This window comes from Ptychodera flava, chromosome 17 (assembly GCF_041260155.1).
Source record: "Ptychodera flava strain L36383 chromosome 17, AS_Pfla_20210202, whole genome shotgun sequence".
NCBI lineage: Eukaryota > Metazoa > Hemichordata > Enteropneusta > Ptychoderidae > Ptychodera > Ptychodera flava.
Window position 1 is genome coordinate 10,365,606 of NC_091944.1, and position 27,090 is coordinate 10,392,695.

The 27,090-nt window shown below is 39.3% G+C and overlaps 2 protein-coding genes across 2 annotated transcripts in view; both read right to left on the reverse strand.

Annotated features, from left to right (window-relative positions):
• Window positions 1–350: 350 nt before the first annotated feature.
• Window positions 351–10,024, reverse strand: LOC139115377 (prostasin-like). The gene is made up of 8 exons (XM_070677446.1): window positions 9,716–10,024; window positions 9,029–9,113; window positions 8,418–8,591; window positions 6,065–6,355; window positions 4,896–5,070; window positions 4,298–4,566; window positions 3,070–3,212; window positions 351–1,279 (listed from the first exon to the last, which is right to left on the reverse strand). Exons 1-8 carry the CDS (start codon window positions 9,815–9,817, stop codon window positions 1,199–1,201), a joined length of 1,320 nt encoding a protein of 439 aa, XP_070533547.1. The 5' UTR covers window positions 9,818–10,024; the 3' UTR covers window positions 351–1,198.
• Window positions 10,025–25,211: 15,187 nt separating this feature from the next.
• LOC139115376 (pre-mRNA-processing factor 6-like) overlaps window positions 25,212–27,090 on the reverse strand; it is a 29,147-nt gene continuing 27,268 nt past the window's right edge. The window contains exons 24-25 of the mRNA XM_070677445.1: window positions 26,768–26,894; window positions 25,212–25,944 (exon numbers count right to left, since the gene is read on the reverse strand). Of these exons, the coding sequence (XP_070533546.1) occupies window positions 25,792–25,944; window positions 26,768–26,894 (280 nt within the window). The 3' untranslated portion in view covers window positions 25,212–25,791. The remainder of the gene's footprint in view (window positions 25,945–26,767; window positions 26,895–27,090) is intronic.

Consider the following 27,090-nt stretch of genomic DNA (forward strand, 5'->3'; position numbering starts at 1 on the left):
TTAACTCAGAAAAAAGTGACTTTAAAATTAACATTACTGCAATTGAAATTGAACCGCTCATATAGAACGAGTACAATGTAAACTTCTATACTGGAGGAATATCTCAAAAGCGAACTAACCTTCTTTAGTGAACTTAAATCGGACCTATCGATTAAAGTCACCAAGTTCACATACCTCGTTTAGCCTGATCTTAAATCATCAAGCACATTCCTGAATTTAATTTCAGACAGAAAATTGTCTGTACTGTCAGCGAAATGTACCCAATTTGTGCATGTGGTACTGAGAATATGATCGTAAAAAGTATATATCTCGCGTTGATATACGGCACCGTGGTAACAGACTCTTGTGAGTAAAATAGAAATAGACAAGCAAAATAACAGAATAAAATTTAAAGAAAACATTAAATCGTGTGTTATATTTTTACATTCTAACTACATAATCGACTTTCTTAAAAACAAAGGTATTGAAAAGAATTTTATTGTGCAACAGCCACGGCAGAATATTTTAATTTGAATCGTACCATATCACATACCGACAGCGATATTAAGGTAGAATGCGCCCGGGGACACTGAGATATTCGGACTCTCAAACTTTTAAAATTCTTTTCTGGTATACCACTTGTGGGGATTCGTTTTAAAGCTCTTGGTGTAGGAACTTTTAAACGGCTTAGTTTTTCTAAAATCGAAAATTACGCTTTCCCCCATATTGTTAACAGAAGGACGGAGGCCATTTTGAATTTTAAATATCGGTATAAAATCTTGGGTTATTTGTTTCTCTAGTACCAAAATTTGCTCGTTGACCCCCGATTTTATTCTTGATTTTGAAAGACAATGGTTGAAAGATTCCTTAAGGAAAGTTTGAGCAAAAGTTTAAGTCTTTGACTTTCGAGGCACATCCTACCTTAAATTGAAACAGCGAAACGTTTTTACTTTTAGTTTCTCTTGTATTTTTTCCTCGAAAGTAAAATAAACATTCAAGTGACTGAGTGTCAGGACCGATTTCACTTTTGAAAATGTACAATGATTAATGATAAAATTTAGTGGAAAAATAGTTACGTTGAAGCACTGCCTGGTTACATTCTGAAAGAGACACTGCATGTTTTAAGTGTAAACTGTGACCGATTAAAAAATATATTGGTCTATCCAATATCTGAAAGAAGTAACTCTTGCGTAAACGCCAGGAAAACCTTTTCGGCATCTCAGTGACCATAGCTTACAACACCAGCCAAGTACCATTTACCGTCTTCCATTTGACAAACCAATGGTCCGCCACTGTCACCCTGTAACAAAACGGAATGTGCCAACATATGAGAATGAGACAGGGTAGATAGGGAGAGAAGATACAAAAGATTCGGAAATAAAGGGAAGACGATAGTGAAAAGAGATCGACACGGAAGAGGAATAGCTACAGATCGAGACCAAGGTATGATCAACTTTCAATTTTGTTTCTATAACCCCGTACATGTTATTTACCAATTTGAAGCCAGCTTCGTAAGTCAGCAAGAATCTGTATCGAAAACAACAAGCACTCTAACATTTGATATGTAAACAGTGTCATGATATAAACCTATCAAATGCAAAAAAAAAACCATGTTTTTTCTTGTTATTACATGGATGGCTTTCAGAAGTCCTCTGGGAGAGTGGATAGGTGGATTAGTGGATGGGTAGGTAGATAAGTAGGTAGGTAGGTAGGTAGGTAGGTAGGTAGGTAGGTAGGTAGGTAGGTAGGAAGGTTTAGGTAGGAAGAAATATATTCATACAGCAGAAGAAAACGTTATAAACCTGCATATCGATTATGTCTTATTTGTACTTGTCCAGATGTGGAAGTTCTCCCACCATCAGTGGCTGTTAGATTTTGTGCTACAGGCTACGCATAATCCAGGCCTCGAAAAGTTCATTAGTCAATAATTGTACAATTGTACAATGATTTCATCATATTAACACGGTTCTCAAACTTTTGAGTCGGTCAAAACAATGCGACAAATGAACGGACAGACAACATATGTTTGTGATACTGTATTATGTAAAATTATCATCACCAATTTTAAAATAATATGAACTTCGGGAATCGGGATGTAACTTTTTCCTCTCGTACTATATAGCGACATTCGAAACGTGACGCTCGCAATGACCCTTGTTTGTACTCAGTCACGATGATGCGACATACTAATCACTAAGGCGTTGACAGTCTTTCAGGTATGTGATCGCGTTTTCAAAACTGTTCCGTGAAACATTTTGCAGAAGCAATTTTGGATTGCACGAAACCATTGAAGTCGCGCACAATTTTAGCGTTAAAGTTCAGTACGGGTGGGGCGAACTAGGCGTGAGTTTAGTTGGCAGAAACACATTAACATGTCGGCTTAAATTTATAGACCACTGAACTCTTTCTTCCGCAAAGGCCATAAATTTCAAAAACAGGTTTGATAGAAGTTGAATAATCAAGATATCGCCGAAATTGCAAAACAGAATGCAAAACCTGAAGCAACAATTTAAGAAACTTCCAAAGTATCAGATTACGAAATTGCAACTTATTCAAAACTCTGCAGCACGTCTTGTTTCAAAAGCTAAGAAATCAATTCATATACAACCAGTATTGCATTACCTGCATTGACTTCCAGTTCACAAGCGCATAGAGTACAAGCTTTTATGTTTAACATACAAGAGTCTGCATGATACGGCCCCGTTATACTTGAAAGAACTTTTAAATGTCCGTGCTCCGGGTCGAACCCTTCGGTCAACCACGAATTATTCACTCAGTTTGTATCAACCGGTTTGAAATACAAAGTTTTACGGTGATAGAGCTTTTGCCATCTGTGCACCACGGCTGTGGAATAGGCTTCCATTATATCTTCGTAGTTCGACAAGTTTTAATGTTTTTAAGTCTGGACTTAAAACACATTTATTTTTAGAAAAGTTTTAATGCTATTTTTAGAGTTTTTTAGATTGTTGCAACATTTTATCAACTCACAGTACTGTACAGCGCCTTGAGATGTCTTTTTTACATGGAAGGCGTTTTTTAAGAAATAAATATTATAATTATTATTATTATTATTATTATTATTAAACTCACTTTATAACTGCCCTTGTATTCTCCTTTTGTGTACCCGGCACATATCATGCCAGCAGAGTAAGAAGACTCGCCAAACTTCGATCTGCATTCACTGTCTGCAAGTATTGGAACCTCTGCCTTTTGCAGAATATCAGGTTGCTTCTCTGAAAATGAAAACATCTACTATATTCCATTGACGTAAAAATGTGGAAGAGTGCCTTCTGTTTTCTGATTTGGTCTCCAAAGAAAAGTTTCAAGTTCACTTCAAATTTGAAGCCTTTCATCATATTAATCTTAGGGAACATTAAATTGCTCTTCTTTAAGAGATACAAAAAAATTCAGGGACAATTATACAAATGTTTGGGCCATAGATCCAATTAACTCAAATCGTAAAATCTGGAACATGACAATCTAAGAGGATAAATTGATTTTCTTGAAAAAGTGCAATCGTCAGCACGCTGATGTCTCTCATAAAAAAATCTTGTATTCGACGAAAACCGGAAACAGTTCAACAGCTTTCATTTTCCCAAAATAGATTATATCTTTTTAGTGGGATCTTCATAGTTAGCTACACTACACCGGCCTGGTAAGAAAAAGAAAGCCATTATACTTGACCTTAACCCTGTGCCTTTTCCCCGAATAAACGAAAGTTTTATCGTGACAAAAATCAAACGACGAAGTTCTGGTTTGAATTTAACCAAAATATACGATAAAGTGCATGCATTTCGAATGTTTACAGTGTTTTAAACTATGTTGCGATATTTACAAATCTTGCAGGTTGGATTCGCTATTCGAGAATATGATTCTTTCAATCATGATGGTAAAATGTATTGCTTGCTTAATATTTATAATACAGGATTAATATTGTTTTTTTACTTTTTGCCCACTCAGCCGTTGTGTTTGCAGTATTGACAATCAACGTATTTCTTTGGACTATTCTGGAAATTTACTTTTTTATCTGTGCAACGTGCTGTTATGAAAAAACACACCGCAGTAAATAATAAACAATCAAATAAACGTAATAAAAGACTGCTTATCTGAACGGTGCTGCGATTTGCAGAATACCATGAATATGGGTATTTTTAAATGATGATTTTTGCAATAATTGAATCATAAAACTTGCAGATTTTTTTGAGCTTGCAAGAGTTTTCATGAGCACTGACCTTCCTTTACATCTTAGCAGAACTGATATTGTTACAATTCTTGGCAAAATTTTGTTTTAGAGTTTTACTTGACTAATGTCTCCCACCTGAACTATTACTCTGAAGTCCCCATCCGGTAACATAGCAGGAGGCTCCAGGTTGGAAAATCATTTGTTTCGGAGGTAAGCATGCCAGGCGAATGAAGTCGGTGATTGGAACTTGTTGACTCAGTTTCAGTAGAGCTATATCGCTGTCATGATTGTACCAGAACCATCGCTTATAATTTCGGTGAAAGATAATTTTATCGACAGATCGTAATTCCTTTGGTTGTCTCCTGTTCCTTGTACCAAGATATACTTGAACTGCAGATTCTTGCCTGTTTAATGATAGTAGTTGGCGAAATTGAATGATTAAAATGTAAAGCGTTGTTCTTCATGAAATGTTTATCCCTACTGAGTTATTTCTGTGTTGCAGATTTATCTAGCTGGATGGCAGGTTTAGATAATAAGATAATTGTGACAAACTGTTAATTTAACACGTATACATCGATATCATGAAAATGTCAGTATACCAAGAAATCGTGATAATAGATATTCAATTTCACTACTAGTGTTCGTTTGTCACTACAAAACAGATAGAAATCCAGAGTGTCAAGTTAAACTTCAGTCATCTATAGTTTATTGGCTTGAAGTGAGTCTTACTTACTCTCCCTTAACACAATGGGCAGCAGTGACAACCCATTCTTGTGTAAGAAGGCTTCCTCCACAGTAGACTATTCCAGAGGCGGTATCTTTCAGAGCGACCTGCCATGGCCATTCACCTTCGTCTGCGTCATCACCATTGACAATACGAGACCTTGCCACGGTAACGGTGCCGCAATCTGCAGAACAACGATTACATGTTGTACTTTCTTAAATAAAATAAGCAAAACCGATATTAATCTTTGATGTGAGTGCAAATTGCAGGAAATTAAGATTTTGCATTTCTTTACGAGCTTGATAATTAGCTGCAACTTTTGAATTATTTTCCATAATTTTTCATATGTTTGCTAGAAGCAGATTCTCGAACTTACTCCGACCAACATTGTCGAGGTGCTTATAGTCACCTATTCGACACAGCCTGTATGTGTGTAATATTCTGTGTTATTATTTACAAGGGTATGTTAGTCTTCACCAGATTTCACATAAGATTGCATATGGTTGGTACTCAATGTGTTGTACTTTCTAGACTCATATTTCATATGAATTTAGAGAGGAATTTGGAAGAAGAAAATATGATTCTTCTACAAGAACGAAATACTGAAAGCGTTATCAAAAAGCTACAGCTATGTACTTCCGTGACGGAAGTCTGCTTCAATTTTAAAAGATCAATACAAACAAGAAGCTTCATTTGCTAATCTAGAGCCTGGAAGGATTATTTGCAAAGCTGCGGAGAATGTAGTTTCCTGCATATTTTTTTCAAAACAGCACACAGTTTTTCGGCTGACTTGCAGCGTGTTTGCAAGGTTATATCTGATTAGTCGATTGTCACTATTCACAGCAACTTAGGGAGTTTATTTGCATTAGTCAATTATGACGGTAAGATTCTGCCAAACAATGGGACAGCTGCCAAATCGCTGCAAGTCAGTCCCATTTCTTCCCTGTAGAGGTAAGACAGGCATTGGCTGCCACTTTGAATTTTAAATGCCGGAAAATCTGAAGTAATTTCATCTCTCTTACCAAAATGTCATGATGACCCCTGATTATGATTATTCCATGAGTATAAGGAAGTCATTAAAATTTCATTTTTCTGAGGTCAGCATCACCAATATAATTAGCCAAAATGTATGTTTTACATTGTGTTTTACATCGATGATAGTTTTTTCGGATATTCACCTGGCTGAGGGTCCTTAAGTTCCACTTTATCTGTTTGAAGCTTTCCTGACTCAAGGGCGCTGTAGATAATGTCGACGTCCTCATCAGTACTGTCCTGATTAGATGCCAGACATCTTCCAACTTCATTATTATAAAGGTTCATGACTTGTCTCCAAAGTGGTCCTGGGTCGTCAATGTTTATCTCACGAACATCGCCGAAGCCTTTTGCCGTCGCCGTGTCGTATTCTCTTGTGACACGGTAAGACCAGAGGGCTTGAACGAAAGCTTTGGCTCGATCATCGCGGTTTACATCTATGGAAATCAGTTAGAATAACTCATGAAGTCTATGATTCCAATAATGGTACAATTACCGTTGTTTAACCCTTTGAGCGCCAAAGTCTATTTTTGTCCCCTCTATAAATAAAGCCCAGTCAATATTTCTCATATTTTTACCAAAATTTTGAGAAAAAACTGTAGCCAATGAAATGTGATGTCTATTTGGTCCAAAAAAATCACTAAAATTTTGGCGGGAGAGAATTACAGCGCTCAAAGGGTTAAATTAATGAGTAGAACGTTATTTCAATGAATAGGGCCAAAAAGTTCCACGAGGTTTGTCTCTCATCCAAAGTCTTTCACAGAAATGATACGAAGACATAGCTTTTTACTTTGGCCGGGGTTTTTGTTTGTGTGTACTTTGAGGTCACAGGATCTAATGCAACTACTGACACGACAGCAAAACCTGGGCTCTGTGAACGTAGTGACGCCGAAACGATGCGGCACACAGCAAGATGACGATTAAAGTTCATGTTGAGAACACAGCTGTGTAAGCATTCTTGATTATATAGACACGGACATTTTCTGCTGTAGAAAGCGCACGTCATTTTCTTAATTCCATTTTAAAGCAAACGTTAATGACAGGCAAACTTTCACTTTTTATTTTTATTTTTTAGCTGAAATGTTTTGCTTACGCCTTAAAACAAGTGCTTTCATTCACTTCGTGGTTTGGTTGTGTAAGTTTAAGCCTTCCCCTTTCTACCTGTTGCTGAAAATGTTAATTTAGGATGCACTCACAAACACCTGGGTGGGAGGGAGAAGAAGAATCTGAAAATAATTCTCCTAGTTTTTGATGTACTCCTAAACAACCCCAAAATTTCAAGTCTCCCTTCCAATTGATGGCAATTTTGAAGTCTCCCTCGAATATGAATTATATATTTGGTCCGCCGCGACTGTTTCTAGTACAAAATGCAAAGCTAAACACTGGGAAAAAAAGTGAAGTAGATGACTACCCCCACTGAATGATGGATGGCATGCAGAATACTATATTAAACATGGTATTTACATGCATGGTTATTTAACATTATGTGTGTTTTGTAAAGAAAATCAGAGGAGGGTGTTAACTTCCTTCGCTGGTTTGAGGGAGGGGCATTCCAAATAATGTGCTAAAGGTGAGTTCACTGTAATCTAAAGCAATATGTTGATACTACACTAAAAGAAGCAATACTCCCTTGACGGCGTGAAGTGGCCGGACTGAGCATGCAGTTTAAATTTCATGTGATTCATGCAAACCTTTATTGGCGTGCGAATGTACCTGTTTTTAATATTTGTGTACAATAAGTATACAACTGGGAATTTGTTAATTTATTTTTGGTTACTTTTTGTTGATATTGGTCCAGTATGATAATTCCAAACGGCAGCTTTTCCCCTATCAGTCCAATGGCATTTTAAAGTCCCCCTCCAAATGTACCTTCACTTTTTGAAAGCTCTGATCTCCTTCATTTCCCTGGCGGTGTTTGTGACCTAAATCTCAACACGACAAACTTGGATTCCCTGATAACCGTTGTGCCACAAATTTATCCTTTTGATCTGAGAATGACTTCAATTGCACGGTATATAGTGAATTATATCGAATTCCGTTCCGAATTTCCTACTGTTACAACTCGGTGCTCGTATAGGCCTATATACAATTTTTTTCAATTAATTTGTTTGAATACCTGAAAAAGTGCTGCCATCAGTAAAGTCTGGTTACTTGACAACGTGAAGGAATCTTTTCTCACGCTTTAGCTGAACAATAACGCAACGAAGTTACCGTAAGCATAAAATACATACAGAAATTTGGGGTGTTCACTGCAAAAAAACTTTCGAACATTAGTTGCGTTAGCAACCTCAAGCAACTTCAATCCGGGATATTCGAGAGGTTAATCGATCGCGCCGCACAATCGAAACGTTCAGAATGTGCTGGGGCATGTTTGTGTCGATGTTTACGAGGCGCCATTGGCATGTGTCCAGGGTAGTGTTTGAAAGGCAAAACAGTCGTGAAAAATGACGTCAATTCTACTGTATTTCAGCTCCTTTGTATTTACACGATGCATTTTACCTGTGACTGCAAATTTTCGTTTGGCTTCCTCTTCGCAGTCCTCATACGATGACTCCATCCAAAATGCTTTCCAATAGTTGATTATCTTCTGAAAAATTCCAATTTCCTCTAATTTGAAGTCAAGTCTTGCATACAGTTCGTCCTTCGATTGACCTTCTTTGAGAGGCCGTGAACCTGCATGACATCAGTCACAAAGGGAGCATCAAAACTCTTTTGATCGGATTAGAGTTATAAGCCGGTATGGAGAAAAACATAAGTTCCTTACTTGGGTGTCAAACAGAATACGGAATCATTTTATAGCCGTTCTAGCATGTCAATTTGAACGTAAAAAGCAAGAGAAAAACGTTGTCTTTGCATCTTTCTGTGTATATATACTGTCAGTAGTTTACAGTCTTCTACCTCAGTACTGTTATTACAGTCTCGTTGTCTGTTTGTCTCTGCCACAGCGTTCCGGAATCTCTCGTTCTATATACGATTCCTCTGACACTTCATCGACATGCTCCGACAGGAAGTACACTTCTGGATACATTGTAAATCATAGCTAAAACTCCTAGACTTATACTATAACAGAAATGCGTTCTGTGCAAGTTTAAATTATACGATATATTTACCGCAATCGGTATCCCTTGTTTGGCGGACATTGACTTCTGACATCGGCCTGTCATTATTCCTTATGGTCATGTCGACTGATTTGACCTAAAATAAATAAAAATGTACTAAGAGGAAAAAACATCGATCTTTTCATTTTTGTTTCGGTTTTTCAGCGTTTTCTCTCCTTAAAACCCATCGTTGTATTTGATTTGGACATACCACAAGGGAGAGCAGATGCAGTGGTATTACGATGTTCGTGTCAATTTTATGTTTCTGCCGAATTCTCTAATCTGGCAGCATGTCGAGGTCGCACTCATATTTTTATTTATTTTCATATCGATTATGACATAAAAACTACAATGGTTACCCAGTATGGGACATTTGGCTCTGAATTTGATAAAGGTGAAACACTGTCACTTGAATTAGAACTACAAACCACAAATTCAAACAATTCTTCTTTGAAATGGGGTGTTAAAAGTCAACATTTGGCCAAACACTGTCAAAACTCTACATTTTATATAAAATGATGGGTCAAAAGTGCAAATCTGGGATGTCAATGTCGTGTACTGAGTCAAAATGTCTACAAGTACATTTGATCAAAATTTCCCAAAAGCCTAAGTGACGCGAAAAAAGGGGTCAAAACAGCTATACATATGTGTATATCCTTCAAATGAGTGCCTCCATGGGCCTTAGTTACGTATACTCACCTCAGAACTCCCTGACTTTACACCTGTTGACTCAGCACCATAAACCATTTTGGCAAGGACAACGAAGAAGGTCAAAAACAGGGTTGATCTTAGGTTTGCCATTGTTGTGGTATCCAACGCCCTAGTAGCTACAAGTCTCTGGTTGCTCCAAAAATGTACTTGTAATCATCACTTTTCCGGGTCGGAGCTGACACGACAGTCACTTCGTACCGAGTTTACACAAAAGTTTGCGTCTGTGAAGGAACCTGAGATTCTGCATGCATACTTGAAGACACCGATTTTGGATAACAAAGGCCGTCGTGACTTCCTGGTTTATTCTTGCTCTCAGCAAACAATATATGTAGCTGAGTGTGTAATTTATCAAGGGGTGACGGTTTTTCGAATTCATGCCAGCGTTGCCAATCCGCTCAATTTTAGGTTTTCAGACATGAATTCCTCAGTACAATAAAATTTAGCCTCCCGCCTGTTCCCAAAGCCCATCTTTAAAACTCCCTACTGGTCAGCTGCCCGTGATCTTTCCCCGCCTAGTAAAATGGCTCACCAAACACCATCAGCAAACATAAAAACAGAAGAATCCACCTCCCTTTACACCTGTTTGACTGGCAGATCGTCTATGTAACCGACACGAACACGAAATGTCTGATACCGGCTACCAAATACTATGAAAGAATGAGCTACAAAATCACTATCAGTTTTAAGTTGCAGGTAGAATAAGCCTGTGACTTTGTATAAAATACTATAAAAATAATAGGAAGTGAGCAACCAGCTGAAAGTTAGTCGAGGAGACCTTAAACTCGTACCCTACGCATATCATTAGCATCTCATTGTCGGCTACATGGACTGTGTACAGTTTGAAAAATTTACGAAATTCTCCCACCCGCAGACAATTCGAAATTTCCCATCCGTCTTTTGATCAGCCATTGATTCAAGTTCGAGAGAAGTCAAAATGCTCGGACGGCGGCAAAGGAACCGTCTGCGAGCAACTTTATCGGCTGTGCCTCGGACGAATTACACGTAAGTATCCGCTTGGCTTAGACATAGCATGAAAAGGATAAAATTGGGTCTATGTTGTCACATTTACAGCGTTTCCCCTTCTTAAACTACGCAAACAGCCGTAGGAGGAAACACAGACACCAGTGCAGTAGAAGTGGAGGATCCTTAAAATTTGGCGCATGGGAATAACTATTATTAAACGCTGGGAAGGGTGATTAAACTGAGAAGAAATGATCCGCACAGCCAAAGTACTTGCAAGTTATGCATTCATGCTACTTTTGCCAAAAACATTATCTTGACTATCGGCTGAAAAAGGTGTATTCTGGGGCGAGGAAATCATTTATAGATACTTGAAACATAGGAAAATTGGATTCTTATCACATTAAGCTCATATTGACGGTCTTTTCTCTGGAGAAGAGATATGTTTTCTGCCTATGGTATCAAGAAAACGAGTTGTAATAACTGTTTTATGGGATTACAAAGCATGGAAAATTATACACATGGCGTATTTCTGTCGTAGCATTTTTTCTTTCCCGTTCCTGTTTCCACTTTTGTACGAAGGAAGAGTAATGTAAGTGTTAGCGATGGTGTTCGCTGTAAACAGCGTAAACAGGGTCATCGGTTGACATAAATAAAAATCTGGGGGATTAAGGTTCACGGTATCAACGCGTCTTTATGACGCCCTCCGGACTGTAAAATCTTCATGGTAGGGAATTCGAAAGCCGGATACATTTGTGGTGGAAAGGCAAAGTCCGGCTTCCATTCTGTTTCTCCTTCATCTCTTAACAATTGATTTGAACAATGCTACGTGTATTAAAATCACTGAGGCTTGTAAATTTGTGACGGACGCGTTTGAATGGTCACGAAACACTGAAAACAAAACCTATATGGAAGGCGTTTCCGCATGAGCACTTGCATTGAAGCAGTGTCAACAACAAATTCAGTGGATTTGAGAAACTTCCGCGTAGTTCACCATTAAAGTTTACACGCGGAAAGAAAATTCAACAAAGGACATTGTCTCTATAATGCTCGCACCAAAACTTGCAAATTGCTTGTTGTTTCTTAATAATGTCCATATTACATGCTAGTGTGGTAAGAGAGAGATCCTGGACACAAATCGTTTTCAATATTTCGTTAATTTTGATTTGATGACCAAATAAGAAGAAATGTCGTTGGTGAGAAAAATAAATATTTGGTGATAAATCACCAAACACATTTAAAAATCGTTCCTCTTAGGCCTACTTACTCCGTGTACAGACATGCATGGCCTTGCAGCTGTATTGTCAGACACGTATTTGTTGTGTCTGATCAGGTGTATTACACCACCTTTCCGAATAGTGTGTACCATTTTTGCCAAGGGACGACAGCTTCCAAAAGAGGGTGAACAATTGCAAATACCGGTAACGTTTCACTGTCGTCTGAACTGTGCTCAAAGTTCGAATAGGACCCATACGACCAATGTTAACACTGTATCCAAGGTACGATGGTGATTGATGAAAGTTAAAACATGTCTGTCATAATCTACATCGTATAATTTAAATGTTGCAGCTATGATGATGAGGTGCATCTAGATATCGTGCTCGAAATAATTGTTTGTAAACAAGAAACTCGCACAGGCGCAGCTCCGACTAAAAGAAAAACATGATAACTCAATGTTGTCACATTTTGATGGACAGTGTATCGTTTTCAATAATGTAGGAAATTCGCCATGGGTCAAACAATGTTCAATGTTCGGTTCGGCATGCATTGTTCTCTCTCGTGAGGGGGTGGGGGGGGGGGGGGGTGGAGAGAAGAAATGGAAGACCCGACTTGCAAATTATACAACCATTCGAGGCCGGAATGAGTATTTAACACTTGATTAATTCTCAGCTTGTCGTGCCAACCTTGACGATGTATGCAAGTTAACTTTTTAACTCTCATTTTAAACTTGGTACAAGTCGGATATTGAGTAAAACACAGTAATTTCAGCAAGTTATGACGGATTAATGTTACTTTTTTAAGTGAAACGTTTGACTGAGATGACCGCAATACAATCCTAGCCCGTCTCCACTGAGTTGTATGGATCGTGGAAGGGGCGCTCGTGTGGGTGAACACACCGGGAAGTGCATTTACGCATGCATGGAGTAAACACGAGCAGCAGTAAGTTTCTCCACTTTGACGTGGTCAGAAAAAAGACAGTTACGATTACTCAACTGCATCACAGTCACTAGACAATTTTTCAATTACAGACATAAAAGCGAAAGGCATCTCTATATCCACCAATTTCTTTTGCTGTTATGTTATTTCTTATTTGTTGAGCGCCAAAACGAGGCCACTTTGTATGAATAAATAAATATAGCTAACCGTGAGTTCATACATCTACACACGACAAAACGCTATATATTCTTCTGATTTTGTGCGGTACCCTTGCGATCTTAAAGTTTCACTACAAAAATGTTGCAGAGGTTGATGGCCAATTGACTATTTCGTTTCAATCGCGTCCTGAGCCGGATACATTTGACAGGGAAATCAGAGCGCTTAGGGACCGTTCAGTTTTTACGGCCGGAGGGCCGGCAAAATCCAGGGGTCATCCTAATTTTGGAATCCGCGAAGGGGGGGGGGTCATCACTTTTTCACTGGTAGGAAAGGGGGGTCACCACATTTTCAAAAACATAATACCTACAATAATGTTCACTTTATGCCATGGCCATGATCGACCCTCTTTACCGGCGGGCTGCCTTCGGCAGCCCACTACAATAAATTGACTTTATGTCATAGCCCATGACCCTCTACGGGCGGATGCCTTTGGTGGCCCACTCCAATTAGGTTTACTTCATGCAATAGCCATGATCGACCCTCTTTACCGGCGGGCCACCTTTGGTGGCCCACTAGAATAAAGTTGACTTTACGTAATGGCCCATGACCCTCTTAACCGGAGGGCTGCCTTTTGCGAACCACACCAATAAAGTTTACTTTATACAATGTCCATGGACATAGGTTGTCTATGAAAATGAAGTTAAAAATTGCCTTATAGACTTTTGCATGGATGTGGCTGAGAAGTTTGTGCACTGGCATCTCTGCTACACGAATAAAGTGCGCCGCGTACCGGAGTTCAAATCCAAACCGTGTGGGTAAATTTGACATATAGGTTTTTGTTATTTTTCAGCGGGGGGGGGGGGGGGGGTCATCAAATTTTTTCGTCTGACAAAGGGGGGGGTCATCTTTTTTCACGAAAAATGCAGGGGGCCTATATTTTTTTGAACACCGGCGACAAGATTTTGCCGCCCCCAGGCCGTAAAAACTGAACGGTCCCTTATGTTGTGCGTAAAGGAAGCCTCCAGAACTGTTGAAAGTTGGTGGTTGAGCAAAGAAAGTTCGGCAAATTGTGACGCATTTAACGTTAGTCTCTGTGCGAAACGCTTCGACTTAGATGACTGCAACACGCTCAGTTCAGCTTTGTTTTTCCCTAGACGTTTTCACTGAGTTGTATAAGAGCGCACATAGCATCTCTGTGAAGTGCACCCGCTGCGATAGTAAAGTTGCCCAATCGTGGAGCTGGTGGACGCGATCGGCAGTTTTTACCGAAACTCTCTCGATAACCCCACTATATCGCGGTCAGAACAAAATTCGCGATTACTCTTTTACATTTCGTTCATTCATTCACTTACATGAAGTTTTTACCCAAAGACTTGCACCAAGTCCAGCAAGCCTCGCTTAGGAATTGGGATCTGAGTGGACGGACCAAGCAGCTCTGATTTTTTTTTTCGTGAGTTTTGTTTGAAATGAAAATATTTTGTGTTGTTTGACTTCTTGAAACATGCTGAAACACTGGTCAACTGTACATGTTTGCAGCTAGACAAGATTAAACATTCAGTGAAACATTTTACGGAGACGTCACGTTCAAAAATTCAAATTACGTTACCATGCACGGCTGTGCATGTTATACTACTGTTACACAAAGTTTGGGCCTCATCATGCACAAACTTATTTGTAATAATATCATATATTGTCCGTGCCTTTCATGCAGATACGGATAACAGCTTTCCCTTACATTGTAAAATGTTTATTTATAAAGCAAGTCGGAATAGAAAAAAACCATGATGTCAAGCGGTCACAAACGAAATGATCTGTTTGTATCCACCAAAGAGGCAATTTTTGGCTTTTGCAGTTATGTTCCGTCGTACGATCGTCAGAAAAAAAGTGTCTTTACGCGAATATTCTATGTTTTCTTGATATCACAAAAAGGTAAAAAGAGCGACTTTGTCCGGTCCCTTAAAAGAATACTCAACTAACTTCATCATAGAGAGTATTCTTATTGCCTCAATTCTGTTGGGCCAGTAAAGGTTAAAGGTGACGTTCATTCGCAGTATATTAGACAAGCAGTTTGGTTTGGCATTACTGGGATCGATTCACATCCCTTTTCCGGGTTTGGACAAGACATCACGTACGGCTATGTGAGGTTCCTTTCGTTTCCTTTTCAAATGATATTCTTATTACCTTATGCTGTAGGGTCAATGAAGATAAAGGTGGCGTCTATTCACTGCATACTTTCCAAAAAGACATCATTTTTTTACGGTCGACATCATATATGGAAACTCAATTTACGACGATATATATGGGATGGTAACCTTATTTTAAGTGTTGCAGGCGAATTCGCAAATTAAAAGAACTCTCACTGGGGAGGTAGATGTGGAAAGTTTGAACACAATTTTATATTTTAACCGTCTGACGACATCTCATTAGATACATATAAAAAACAGTTACTGTATTTTGAGAGATGGAAGATTATGTAACAAAAGATATAACCAACATGATGTTGCTCAATGGTGTTAGAGTATACCGACAGAATTCACAATGATATCGGTCATCGTCTTTGGAAGTTTGGCGGGTCAACAATAAGAAACTTTCCCCGGCTTTCAAATCGTCTCAGTGGTTGGAGTTGCATACAATGCGTTTTCACGGCTTAGTGTTACGTGTTTTATCTATGTTCTTGGTCACATATAACATGACAAAGTCAGTTCTAACTTTGAACAAGACGTTTAATAAACTCCGCCACTCAGCATGTGGTCGGCCATAGCAGCCCGACATGTACGCATGTGCAAATACAACTCAAAATGCAAATGATCAGGTCAGAGTTCATGAGTCCAATATTAGCTCCACTTTTAGCTTATATTGTTACATCTCTTTTCCTTTGAAAGAGAATTGAACAGAAAACTAGTGTTCTTTTGGTTCTGAATTTAGAGTCCTGAAAGTCACATGATGGCATGCAAAACTGTAAACTCAAACTACAGTCTATTTCTCAACATAATCTTGAAGGTGTTGAGGTCTTCTGATGATTCTTCCAGATCGTGTTGTTTTCACTGGAGCTTCATCTGGAGGCTGGCTGGCTGTTTTGTCTAGTACCTTTCCACTGTTGTTGTCCAACATTTCTGGAGATGGCTGCGAAGATGTGAATAAGTCTTTCTGTTCACATGGTCCACTGATATCTACAGGCCTTTCTGTAGCAAATGGATCGGAGGTACTTGGAAAATATGTCTCTCTGGTTTTCCTCAAATGTTTGCGATTACGGCGATATGTCCTGCCGTCCTCAGTTGTCACTTCATACGAACGGATATTGACCTGTCTGTTGACTTCTGCTTTCTTCCAATCTTTCTGATTCTTTCTGTCTGGCATTATTCTGACTACATCTCCTGGCTGTAGAGATTGTAGATCTTTGGCTCCTCTATTATAGTAGTAGGCTTGCCTAGCTTTATTCTTTCTAATCTGTTTTGCTGCCTTCTTTACTGCAGTAACGGCTGGTGTGAGAAGTTTGTTTGTAGTTGGCAGCAAAGTCTTTGTTCTTCTGCTCATAAGTCTCTGAACAGGACTGGTATCCATACCTTGGGTTGGAGTATTTCTGAAATCCAGTATTGCTAGGTAGGGATCTGATTTGGCTAACTTTGCCTTTCTCATGATAGTCTTTGCAGATTTTACTGCGTTTTCCACTTTTCCGTTGCTTTGTGGATATCCTGGAGATGATGTATCATGCTCAAAGTTCCACTCTTTACTAAACATCTTGAATTCTTCTGCTGTTGTTTGTGGTCCGTTGTCTGAAATACATACGTCGGGTATTCCGTGACGTGCAAACTGGGCCTTGAGTTTCCTCACAACTGTCTTCGCTGTAGTATCAGGTAGATAGTCAATCTCCCAGTAGTTAGAGAAATAGTCCACTGCTATCAGGTAGTCTCTTCCATCGAATAACAGTAAATCAAAACCAACTTTTGACCATGGTTGTGCTGGAACTTCATGGGGTATTAGGGTTTCTTTCTGTTGACGCACTCCTGCTGTACGACATACATCACATTTCTCTATGTAGTCTCTAACTTCGGCATTCATGCCAGGCCAATAAAGACACTCTCTGGCTCTTCTTAGACATCCTTCGATGCCTATGTGTGATGAATGAATGCGCTGAAGCATGTCACATCTTAGACTCTTTGGAATGACTGCACTTTCACCTTTAAAGATGATTCCATTCTGGACACTCAATTCATCACGAACATGAAAATATGGCATTATTTGAAAGGGTAGCTCTGCTTTGCGTTCAGGGAATCCATTCTGTATCACGGACATCAGGATCTGTAAGCTCTTGTCATTCTGCGTATGTTGCTGTATATCTCGACATCTCGGCTCTGAGATTGGTAAACTCTGTACCATGTTGACGGTCTCTATTTCTGCTTGCAACCTGTCTGGTGGCTCATCCGTCAAATATGCACGGCTCAGGGTATCTGCAAGTTGCATCTGTTTGCCTGGGCGGTATATCAGGTTAACATCGTATTGTTGTAACCTCAGCAACATTCTCTGCAAGCGTTTTGGAGTGCTGTGTAACGGTTTTTTCAGAATTATTTCCAGAGGTTTATGATCAGACTGCACTGTAACTGGTCTACCGTAAGTGTACTGATGGAATCTTTCCATTCCAAACACAACAGCAAGCAACTCCTTCTCAATCTGGGCATACCTGGTCTCTGTGTCTGTAAGTGCACGGCTCGCAAATGCTACTGGGTGGTCATTCTGAATCAATGCTGCACCTAATCCTGTCTCTGAGGCATCTGTTTGCAGGACTAGATCCTCTTTCTGGTCATAGTATCTCAACACAGGTTGTGCAGTAACAAGTTGCTTTACCTCTTCAACTGCTTTATCATGGATATCTAACCAACACCACTCACTGTCCTTAAAGGTCAGTTTTCTCAGCGGCTCGCATACTTCACTTAGCTTGGGTAAGAACTTGCTCAAGTAGTTCACAAATCCAATAAATCTCTGGATTCCAGCAACATCTGTTGGCTTTGGCATCTCCACAACAGCTTTAACTTTTGCTGGATCTGGCTTAAGGCCTTCATCTGTAATGAGGTGTCCAACGAAAGGAACTTGTTTTAACCTAAGCTTGATTTTCTCTTTGTTCAGTTTCAAGTTTCGCTCTCGACATCTCTCCATGAAAGCTCTTAAGTTCTTATCATGATCTGCAATGGCTTCTTCAACTGTGTCTCCTACACCATAGAGAAGTATGTCATCTACTATGGACTTTGTACGTGTCAGACCCTCAATGGCTTGGTCTTGTCTGCGCTGAAACTCTTCAGGTGCTGTAGAAATACCAAAAGGCATGCGCAACCACCGGAACCTACCAAATGGTGTGTTGAAAGTTGTCAAATACGAGCTTTCTTCATCCAGCTCCACATGCCAAAATCCATTCTTGGCATCAAGAACACTGAATACTTTTGCCTTTCCCAAATCTGGCAATATCTCATCTATGGTTTGTAATGGGTAGTGGCTTCTCTTAAGGGCTTTGTTCAGATCTCTGGGATCAATGCAGATCCTCATCTTCCCTGGCTTGAGAACTGTCACCAAACTTGATACCCATGGGGTTGGTTTGCTAACTGGGGCTATGATCCCTAATTCAGTCAATCTGTCAAGCTCATCTTTCAGCTGGTCTTTTATGGCAACTGGTACCTTTCTAGGCGGATGAACAACTGGTGAGACACAGGGGTCCACTTCTAAATGGTACTGCCCCTCAAGCAAACCCGTGCCTTCAAACACATCAGGATACTCCTTGACAAGTTGTTCCGCAGTGATTGGCTTTGTGCTATTGTTTTTGACGAGTGGCTGACTTGGCTGAACTAGTAGTATCTGGTCATGCTGGACCTTTACTAATCCCATCTGCTGTATGGCTCTGCTGCCAAGCAATGGGGTGTTAGCATCGTCCTCCACAACTACAAACTCTGCTATGTACTTCTTTCCATTCTTGGGGTTCACCATCTTCACTTTGGTCTGTCCTCGAGGCTTTAGAGTTGTCTTGTTGTACATCGTGAGAAGTCGGCTCGACTCTGTCAATTTGTAGTCATGCAAATTACCAAGCTTGGTCACCGGTATAATGTTGCAAGTTGCACCTAAATCTAGCTGGAATTTTACTGGCTGCTTATCAATGAGCATAGTTGCATAAATCTGCTTCAGAAAAGGGCTTTCCGTCACTCTGTTGACTTGTACCTCTTCTGGTGATAGTGTTACTGACTGTATTTCTTCGTAATCTTCCTGGCTACTATCATGCATAGAGTGCACTTTTCTCTGTTTCCTCTGCATGCACTGCGATGCAAAATGGTTTGCCTTTTTGCAGTTGTGGCACTGCTTTCCATATGCTGGGCATTTCTCTTTATCTTTTCCGTGACGTTTGCCACAATACTTGCATGCTCTGCCTTGCTCTGGCTTAATTCTTACTGGTCCCTTGTGCATTTGCCCACTTCTGTTTCACTGCATGGACTTCTGTTGGAACCTCTATAGTCTTTATGCTTTCTTTCGACAGTTCTGCTGCACGGCATATTTGTAGGCACTTCTCAAGATCAAGGTCTGCTTCTCGTAACAGCCTTTCTCTCAATCTTGAGTCATTAATCCCACAAACAAGTCTATCTTTGATGAGGGACTCTTGTAGTGAGCCAAAATTGCATGTTGCTGCTAAGATCTTTAAATCTGTGACATACTTGTCCAAATTCTCATTGGCTTCTTGGCTTCGACTGAAAAATTTGTAACGTTCTACAGTTTCGTTCTTCTTTGGGTTACAGTAATTGTCAAATGCTTTGACAAGATCTTCAAGCTTGCGATCTTTTTCTTCACTGTCAAACTTCATTGTTTCATGTATCTCTCTACCCTCTCTCCAATAAGGTATAGGAACAGCTTACATTTCTGACTTTCTTCTTTGCCAGCCATGGTTAGATCAACGTATAGTGAAGTTCTTCTTCCATCTTTTCACACCACTGCCAAATTCTTGGTGTGGAAATCCAGCATCTCTGGCGCTTTGATGTGTTCCATGGTATACAACTGTCTGCTGCAATCGTACAGTCTAATAGGAGATACTGGCAGATTCAGCGTGCGACGGGTGGCGGGTGACTGCTCTATGTTACACTTGGGCACCCTTACTTATGCACTATTCAACTCAATGCGTCTGCCAGGTTTTCGAGTGATAATGAAGCTATTTATCGACTTCCACACCGTAGTTTGCACTACAACTGCAAAGACTTTCAAGCCCGTCTTTAGTGGTATCTTACGGTGCTCCGGAAAGAGTGTTTTTACTCACGTTTTCAAAACTTGCTACCGTAGGCTGTCCTCGTCAGGCCACGCTGCATGTGGGCTACAATGTCAATATGCCCGCGAACGTCGACGTTCACTGTAGACGAGTTTTTGTCGCTCCAGACACTGTTTCTTCAGTCGGTGGGACGTTTCACTACTCCTGACACCATGTTACGTGTTTTATCTATGTTCTTGGTCACATATAACATGACAAAGTCAGTTCTAACTTTGAACAAGACGTTTAATAAACTCCGCCACTCAGCATGTAGTCGGCCATAGCAGCCCGACATGTACGCATGTGCAAATACAACTCAAAATGCAAATGATCAGGTCAGAGTTCATGAGTCCAATATTAGCTCCACTTTTAGCTTATATTGTTACAAACGGCTTTGTGCTAGAGTCGCGAGGTTGCCTAGCTTTACAAAACTTTGTTATGCACATGCAACCCAGACATGCAACATGATGGAGGTACCCAGAGTTAGGGACAATAATACCGTGCACCGTCGTAGAGTGAATGCAAATATTGCATACATGTTTGAAAACATCCTTTGAATGCTGGCTTCCGGTGTGGCGCTGAATTTGACCGGTTTTTTAGTCCCCACGGACACCGTCCGGGGGGACTTATAGGTTTGGTCATGTCCGTGCGTCCGTCCGTCCGTCCGTTCACGCAGATATCTCAGAGACGCCTGGAGCGATTTCGTTCAAACTTGGTACAAGGATAGTACCATACCTCATACAGATGCACGTCGATTTGTTTCACAATGCGATCAAATTTGGCCGTGGTAGAGGATTTTTTAGTTTTCACCTCCATAGACTCCCATGTATAAGGCAGACCATAGACTTCCATGTATAAGGCAGACCATAGACTCCATGTATAAGGCAGTCCATAGACTCCCATGTATAAGGCAGACCATAGACTCCCATGTATAAGGCAGTCCATAGACTCCCATGTATAAGGAAGTCATAGACTCCCATGTATAAGGAAGTCCATAGACTCCCATGTATAAGGCAGTCCATAGACTCCCATGTATAAGGCAGTACATAGGCTCCCATGTATAAGGCCAAGATAAATAAAAATTTAGTTTCTCATCGTATTCATATTGCAAAAAGGATGCAGTGACACAGTTTTTAGTCCCCACAGATAAAGTCCAGGGGGCTCATAGATTGGTCATGTCAGTCCGTGAGTCCATCCGTTCAGGCAGATATCTCAGACACTTTGACAAAATGTCATGTGACCTTGGTGACCTTTGTTGAGCGAGCCTCAAATATACATATTTGTGCATAACTCAGTAACCACAAGTGCTACACTCTTCATATTTGGTATGATGGGACACCTTATGATGCCACATATTGTACCTCATTAATTATGCGCATATGTAATTTTGAGCGAGCCAAAAGAGCTAGAGGTCTGATTTTGGTATATAGGGATATCTTAGCAATACAATTTTTTTGAAAAAATGTCACGTGACCTCAATGACCTTTGACCTCAAATATACATATTTGTCCAAAACTCAGGAACCACAAGTGCTACACCCTTCATATTTGGTATGATGGGACACCTTATGACGCCACATATTGTACCTCATTAATTATGCACATATCTAATTTTGAGTGAGCGAATAGAGCTAGAGGTCTGATTTTTGGTATATAGGGATAACTTAGCAATACAATTTTTTTGACAAAATGTCACGTGACCTTGGTGACCTTTGACCTCAAATATACACATTTGTCCATAACTCAGTAACCACAAGTGCTACACCCTTCATATATGGTATGATGGGACACCTTATGACGCCACATATTGTTCCTCATTAATTATGTGCATATCTAATTTTGAGCGAGCCAATAGAGCTAGAGGTCTGATTTTTGGTATGTAGGGATAACTTAGCAATACAATTTTTTTGACAAAATGTCACGTGACCTCGGTGACCTTTGACCCCAAATATCCATATTTGTCCATAACTCAGGAACCACAAGTGCTACACCCTTCATATTTGGTATGATGGGACACCTTATGACGCCACATATTGTACCTCATTCATTATGTGCATATCTAATTTTGAACAAGCCAATAGAGGTAAATGTATGATTTTTAGTATATAGGGATAGACTATAGGATAGAAATTTTTTGACAAAATGTCATGTGACCTCGATAACCTTTTACCTAAAATACACGATATGTCAATATAATTATGTTAATAAATAAGTAACCACAAGTGCTATGTCCTTTATATTTAGTAGGATGGGAGACCTTATGACAACACATGCTTTACCTCGTTAATTATGCCCATATATAATTGTGGGCAAGCCAATAGAGCTAGAGGTCTGAATTTTGGCATATATGGATTAATTAGCAATACAATGTTTTTTTTCAAAATGTCACGTGACCTTGATGACCTTTGACCTTGAATATGCATATATATGCATAACTCAGTAATCACAAGTTCTTTACGCTTCAATTTTGATAGGATAATAGACCTTAAGATGTCACATCTTGTACCTCATTTATTATGCACATATGTATTTCTTGGCTGGCCAATACAGCTAGAGGTTTGATCTTTTTTCCCGATTTAGAACCATAACTTAGACATGCCTCTTGTTTCAAATTGGGAACAATGACATAGACCTATGTGTCCATAGATCTGAACATATACACTTTAGTGATACTTCTTAATGACCTCATTTCCCTGCCCCCTCAAGACTAATACTCCTATTACAAGTGGGGACTATGTCATTGTCGATGACTTGTACTGGTCTGAAGGCTGATTGACGACCAGTGTGCACTGTCATTGGGCACGGTGAATATTTACATTAAAAGCATGGGCTTCACAAGATCGAACAATTTCTTTTACAGTCATTTCTGATTTGCCTAGTGCACCTACGAGGTAATTTTGATTTTGTGCGAACACCTTGCTTCAAGCTTCACCGCACAAAAAATGTTTCAGTGTATCACACGGATACGTTTTTCAAGGAAATCAAAGAAAATTTAACTCACACATTCAAGACTATACTTAACACAATAGAACTAATTTGGGAAAATAGGATATTATAGTAATATTGGTTTAATCACAGGGAACCCAGAAATCTGGCTTGTTGTTGTTGTTTTTATAGTTGTCTGTCGTGTTGTTGTTGACCTATAAAATTCAACGAACACAACTATTGTGTTGTCGCCGTTTCAAATATCATGCAGTGGTTGTAAGAAACACTACAAGGACGCTATCACTATTTGACCCGATGAAACTCTCCAAACATACTCTTTTCACAGCAACACAATAGTTGAGTTTGTTCAATATTATTAGTCAACAACACAACTAATACAAACATAAACAAAAATACAAACAACAACAAAAGCAGATTTCTGAGTTCCCAGCGGTTTAAACACATCTGCTTTCTTTTTTTGCAATTCACTTGTTCTTATGAGTAATTTGTAATATTGCAACTTTCAGCCATACGGCACCTAACACATTTGGTAAATTTAAACAATTGAAAGATCCTATTCTCCAAAGCTAGTTCCTATCGTGTTACTAATTACCTCATGCTGTTTGGTCAATATGTGTAACGGTAGTGTTCTTTTACGGTATATAAAAAGTTTGGTTTGGCTTAGGGACCAGTTCAACCCCCGGGGCCCTTACCGGGTTTGCACACGGCAACATTCCACTGTGGTGTTTTCTTATTCTTTTCGAACCATATTCTGGCGGACAGCTCAAGGAGCCGGCAATAATATCATAATACATACAAAAGAACAAAGGTTGCACAAGTCGTCATCCTATCTCAGTTTTGAACTTATCTGATTCCACTGCTCTAATAGCTTTCAGATTTGGTATGTCAAAAATGCACCATTTGTATAGAGGTGGGAATAATAGAATCTCACACCCCCAAGGACCTGGGATCAGATTTCTCACACGAGTTGGGGATATTTTGTCTCACACGAGCCGCAGGCGAGTGTGAGACAAAATATCCCCAGCGAGAGTGAGAAATCTGATCCCAGGTCCTTGGTGTGTGAGATTCTATTTCTCACATGACCACAAAATGCGTTTAATTGATATTAAACACGTACAACATGAGCCAAAATCGTGACAACTCTGTCGTCTGCCACTGTACTCTGACCTCCTTACTTCGTAGTCTAGGTCCATGTGTTACTCGTCGTGCCATTGGATAACATTTCGTGCGTTGAATTAAACATACTGTTTATCATCCAATCAGAGCTCGTGTAATATTTACTACAGAGTGTGGGACGATTTCTCAGCGTGTGGGATCGATTTTTCCCACACCGCCGATCCCGCACTCCCAGCAGCCGGGAATGTGAGAACATGATGTCATTGGCAGTATTTTCTGATATGTTGTATTTGATCTTGTGGTTCTCTATTTGTTACGATTTTGCAATGTCCAGAGTTAGTAGGCCTACGTGGCTGTGTGAAGACACTGCCAGTGTTTTCTGACACTGTTGGAGATTCAAGGTAGAACTGTGCTGATAGATATTCTCTGTTTTCAAATCCTTTTTGGGTCTGCCACTTTAGGGAGGTCATTTTAAAGCTCTTAAAGCAAGAAAAATTTAATTAAAATCATAAATTTCATTTTCTCCAGAAAAGTTAGGACAAGGGATGGTGGCCATTTTGAATTTCAGATATCAGTAAATCTTTGATAATTTGTTTCTCCAGTAACAAAATTTGCACAGTGAACCCAAATTTTTACTTACATTTTTGAAATGTAATAATTTAAAGTTTCCTTGAGGCAAGGTTGAGCAAAAAGTTCATAGTCTAGTATATAGTCTTCCAATTTTGTGGCCTATACTACTTTACGGATTAATTCAAAATGCAAGTCATCATATGATATTTCTATGAGGACGAGATAAAAGTTGTGTTCACCATAATGGGTACCTCGTTCATGTATATCTGTGGTGCTGTACTTACAAACAATTCATACACACCTCCTGTAGTTGACTTGAAAATCTTTTAATATTCTTCAAAACAGGTACATGTAGATGTTTTATGATGAACCACAAGCGAAAGAATTTCACTGTACACATTATTATGTTATCACAAACAATGTTCCACTTGAACTCAAAATCGAGATCTTTCTCAAACAAGAGCAGTAAATAAGACAAAAGCTGGGTTTCCATACATTGAATGCATATGATGATCACTGGTTTGCATATGGATGCAGTGGGTTCAATTTCTGTCAACTAGACTATAGATCACATTTTCATAGATCACAAAATGCTATCAAAAAGCTTGAAGTTCCATTCATCATCACAACAAAATCTTTATCACATATTTTGTTTGATTTTTTTTATTTTTCCGAATTCAATTTAGCCCAGTTTATGGTAGAACTTGAAGGCTTTCTTTATAAGAATAAAGCTTGACTTATTATGTTGAAACTTCAAAAAAGAAACTTGTAAAATATGTACAGATCTGCACCCCTTCCATAGATCTCGTTTTTACTTTAGTATAATCTGACTGTCATGGTCAGATCAATCAGTTCATTTTTATTATTAAAAGGAAATGGTTAAACCCAAACTAGACAACAGCAGGGATGCTCTTAGCCACCAAGGGTAAAATGTCTTCAGTCTTGTTCCTCCAGTTGACGATCGCCTTGGAGACAGCACACCAATATTCACCGTGATGAGGCTCAGCGTTGATGCATCTCTTGCGAACGTCTTCTTGTTGTTCCTGCGATTTTGATGAGGAGAGAGAGCAGACTCTAGTGTTGGTTTGATGCACATGAAATTATCCGGAAACTCAATGTTGTCAGTGTTCTCACATTTGTACTGTGAAAGATGTGAACTTTTGAACACTTATGCTGGATATGTTTTTTATGGTTGAAGATCACACAGTGGCAGTGACCGATGTTTGGAATAGATTATACACTTTTCAATGAAATCCACCAAAGTTAACATATTCTTTCTATGAAGGTTTCATCATCTGACTCAAATCTCATAGTGATTTGCATACAAGATGAATAGCATGCACACTGAGTAGAGAGAACAAAACTCCTTCTACTCACACACTGAGCTGACTTTCTGAGCAAAAATATACCGTCGTCATGACACAATTGATGCAAAATCATAGCACAAATGTGAGGTAGCTTTCTTCACAGTATTTTTGAAGTTGGATATTTAAAGTAAGCCAACGAACTTTTTTCTTACCAAATATAATCTAATAATTTGAACATTTTTCTCCGAATTGATGATAGTTCATAACTATCAGCTTGAATTAACTTGACAGAAGGCTTGGAATTCGCAGTTTGAAGTATGTTATACAAGTCTTGTCTGATTTGAAATCTTATCTATTCAATGCTTGTCAGAACAGAAAGCATGTTTCTGAAATATTGAAATGACTTTTCATATTGAAAGTTCTTAACTCAGTTTCATAATATTTCTGAGAGTGCTTTGGCAGCAGTCGGGGCATTCATCAAAATTCAACAAGTCAAAAGGAGGTTTGTACAAAACATGCAGGGTATTCCTTCAATAACTGGAAATATGGCTGTACTTACTTCGGTTCCGTGCTGAAGTTCAAATTTATAAAAGAAAGCCCAGGCATCTCCAAGGTCAGGTTCTATCTTCACAGTACGGTTGAACCATTCTCTTGTTTTGGTCAGTTTGCGTTCTGTCCAAAATAATCTGGCAGAAGTAAGATTCAAGAGAGAGGGTAAGTTATAGTCTGAGACAACATATCAGGTTAAGATGAAATTTCTCCTTCCATATTGTGTAGTCTACACATGCTACAGGTTTAAACATTTTTCTGAACTCTGTGACCGAAGAACATGTCAATTTGAATTTTTCAAAAATTATCTGTACACCATGGCTGATATTCAGT

What these genes read in the sequence shown, in the direction of transcription:
- LOC139115377 (XM_070677446.1), bottom strand. Translation starts at nt 9,817, where the DNA reads ATGGCAAACCTAAGATCAACCCTGTTTTTGACCTTCTTCGTTGTCCTT. An exon ending in AACAAGGGATACCGATTGCG is followed by an intron (nt 8,592 to 9,028) that starts GTAAATATATCG and finishes GATGTCATGCAG; the next exon opens with GTTCACGGCCTCTCAAAGAA. An exon ending in ACGAAAATTTGCAGTCACAG is followed by an intron (nt 6,356 to 8,417) that starts GTAAAATGCATC and finishes TGATTTCCATAG; the next exon opens with ATGTAAACCGCGATGATCGA.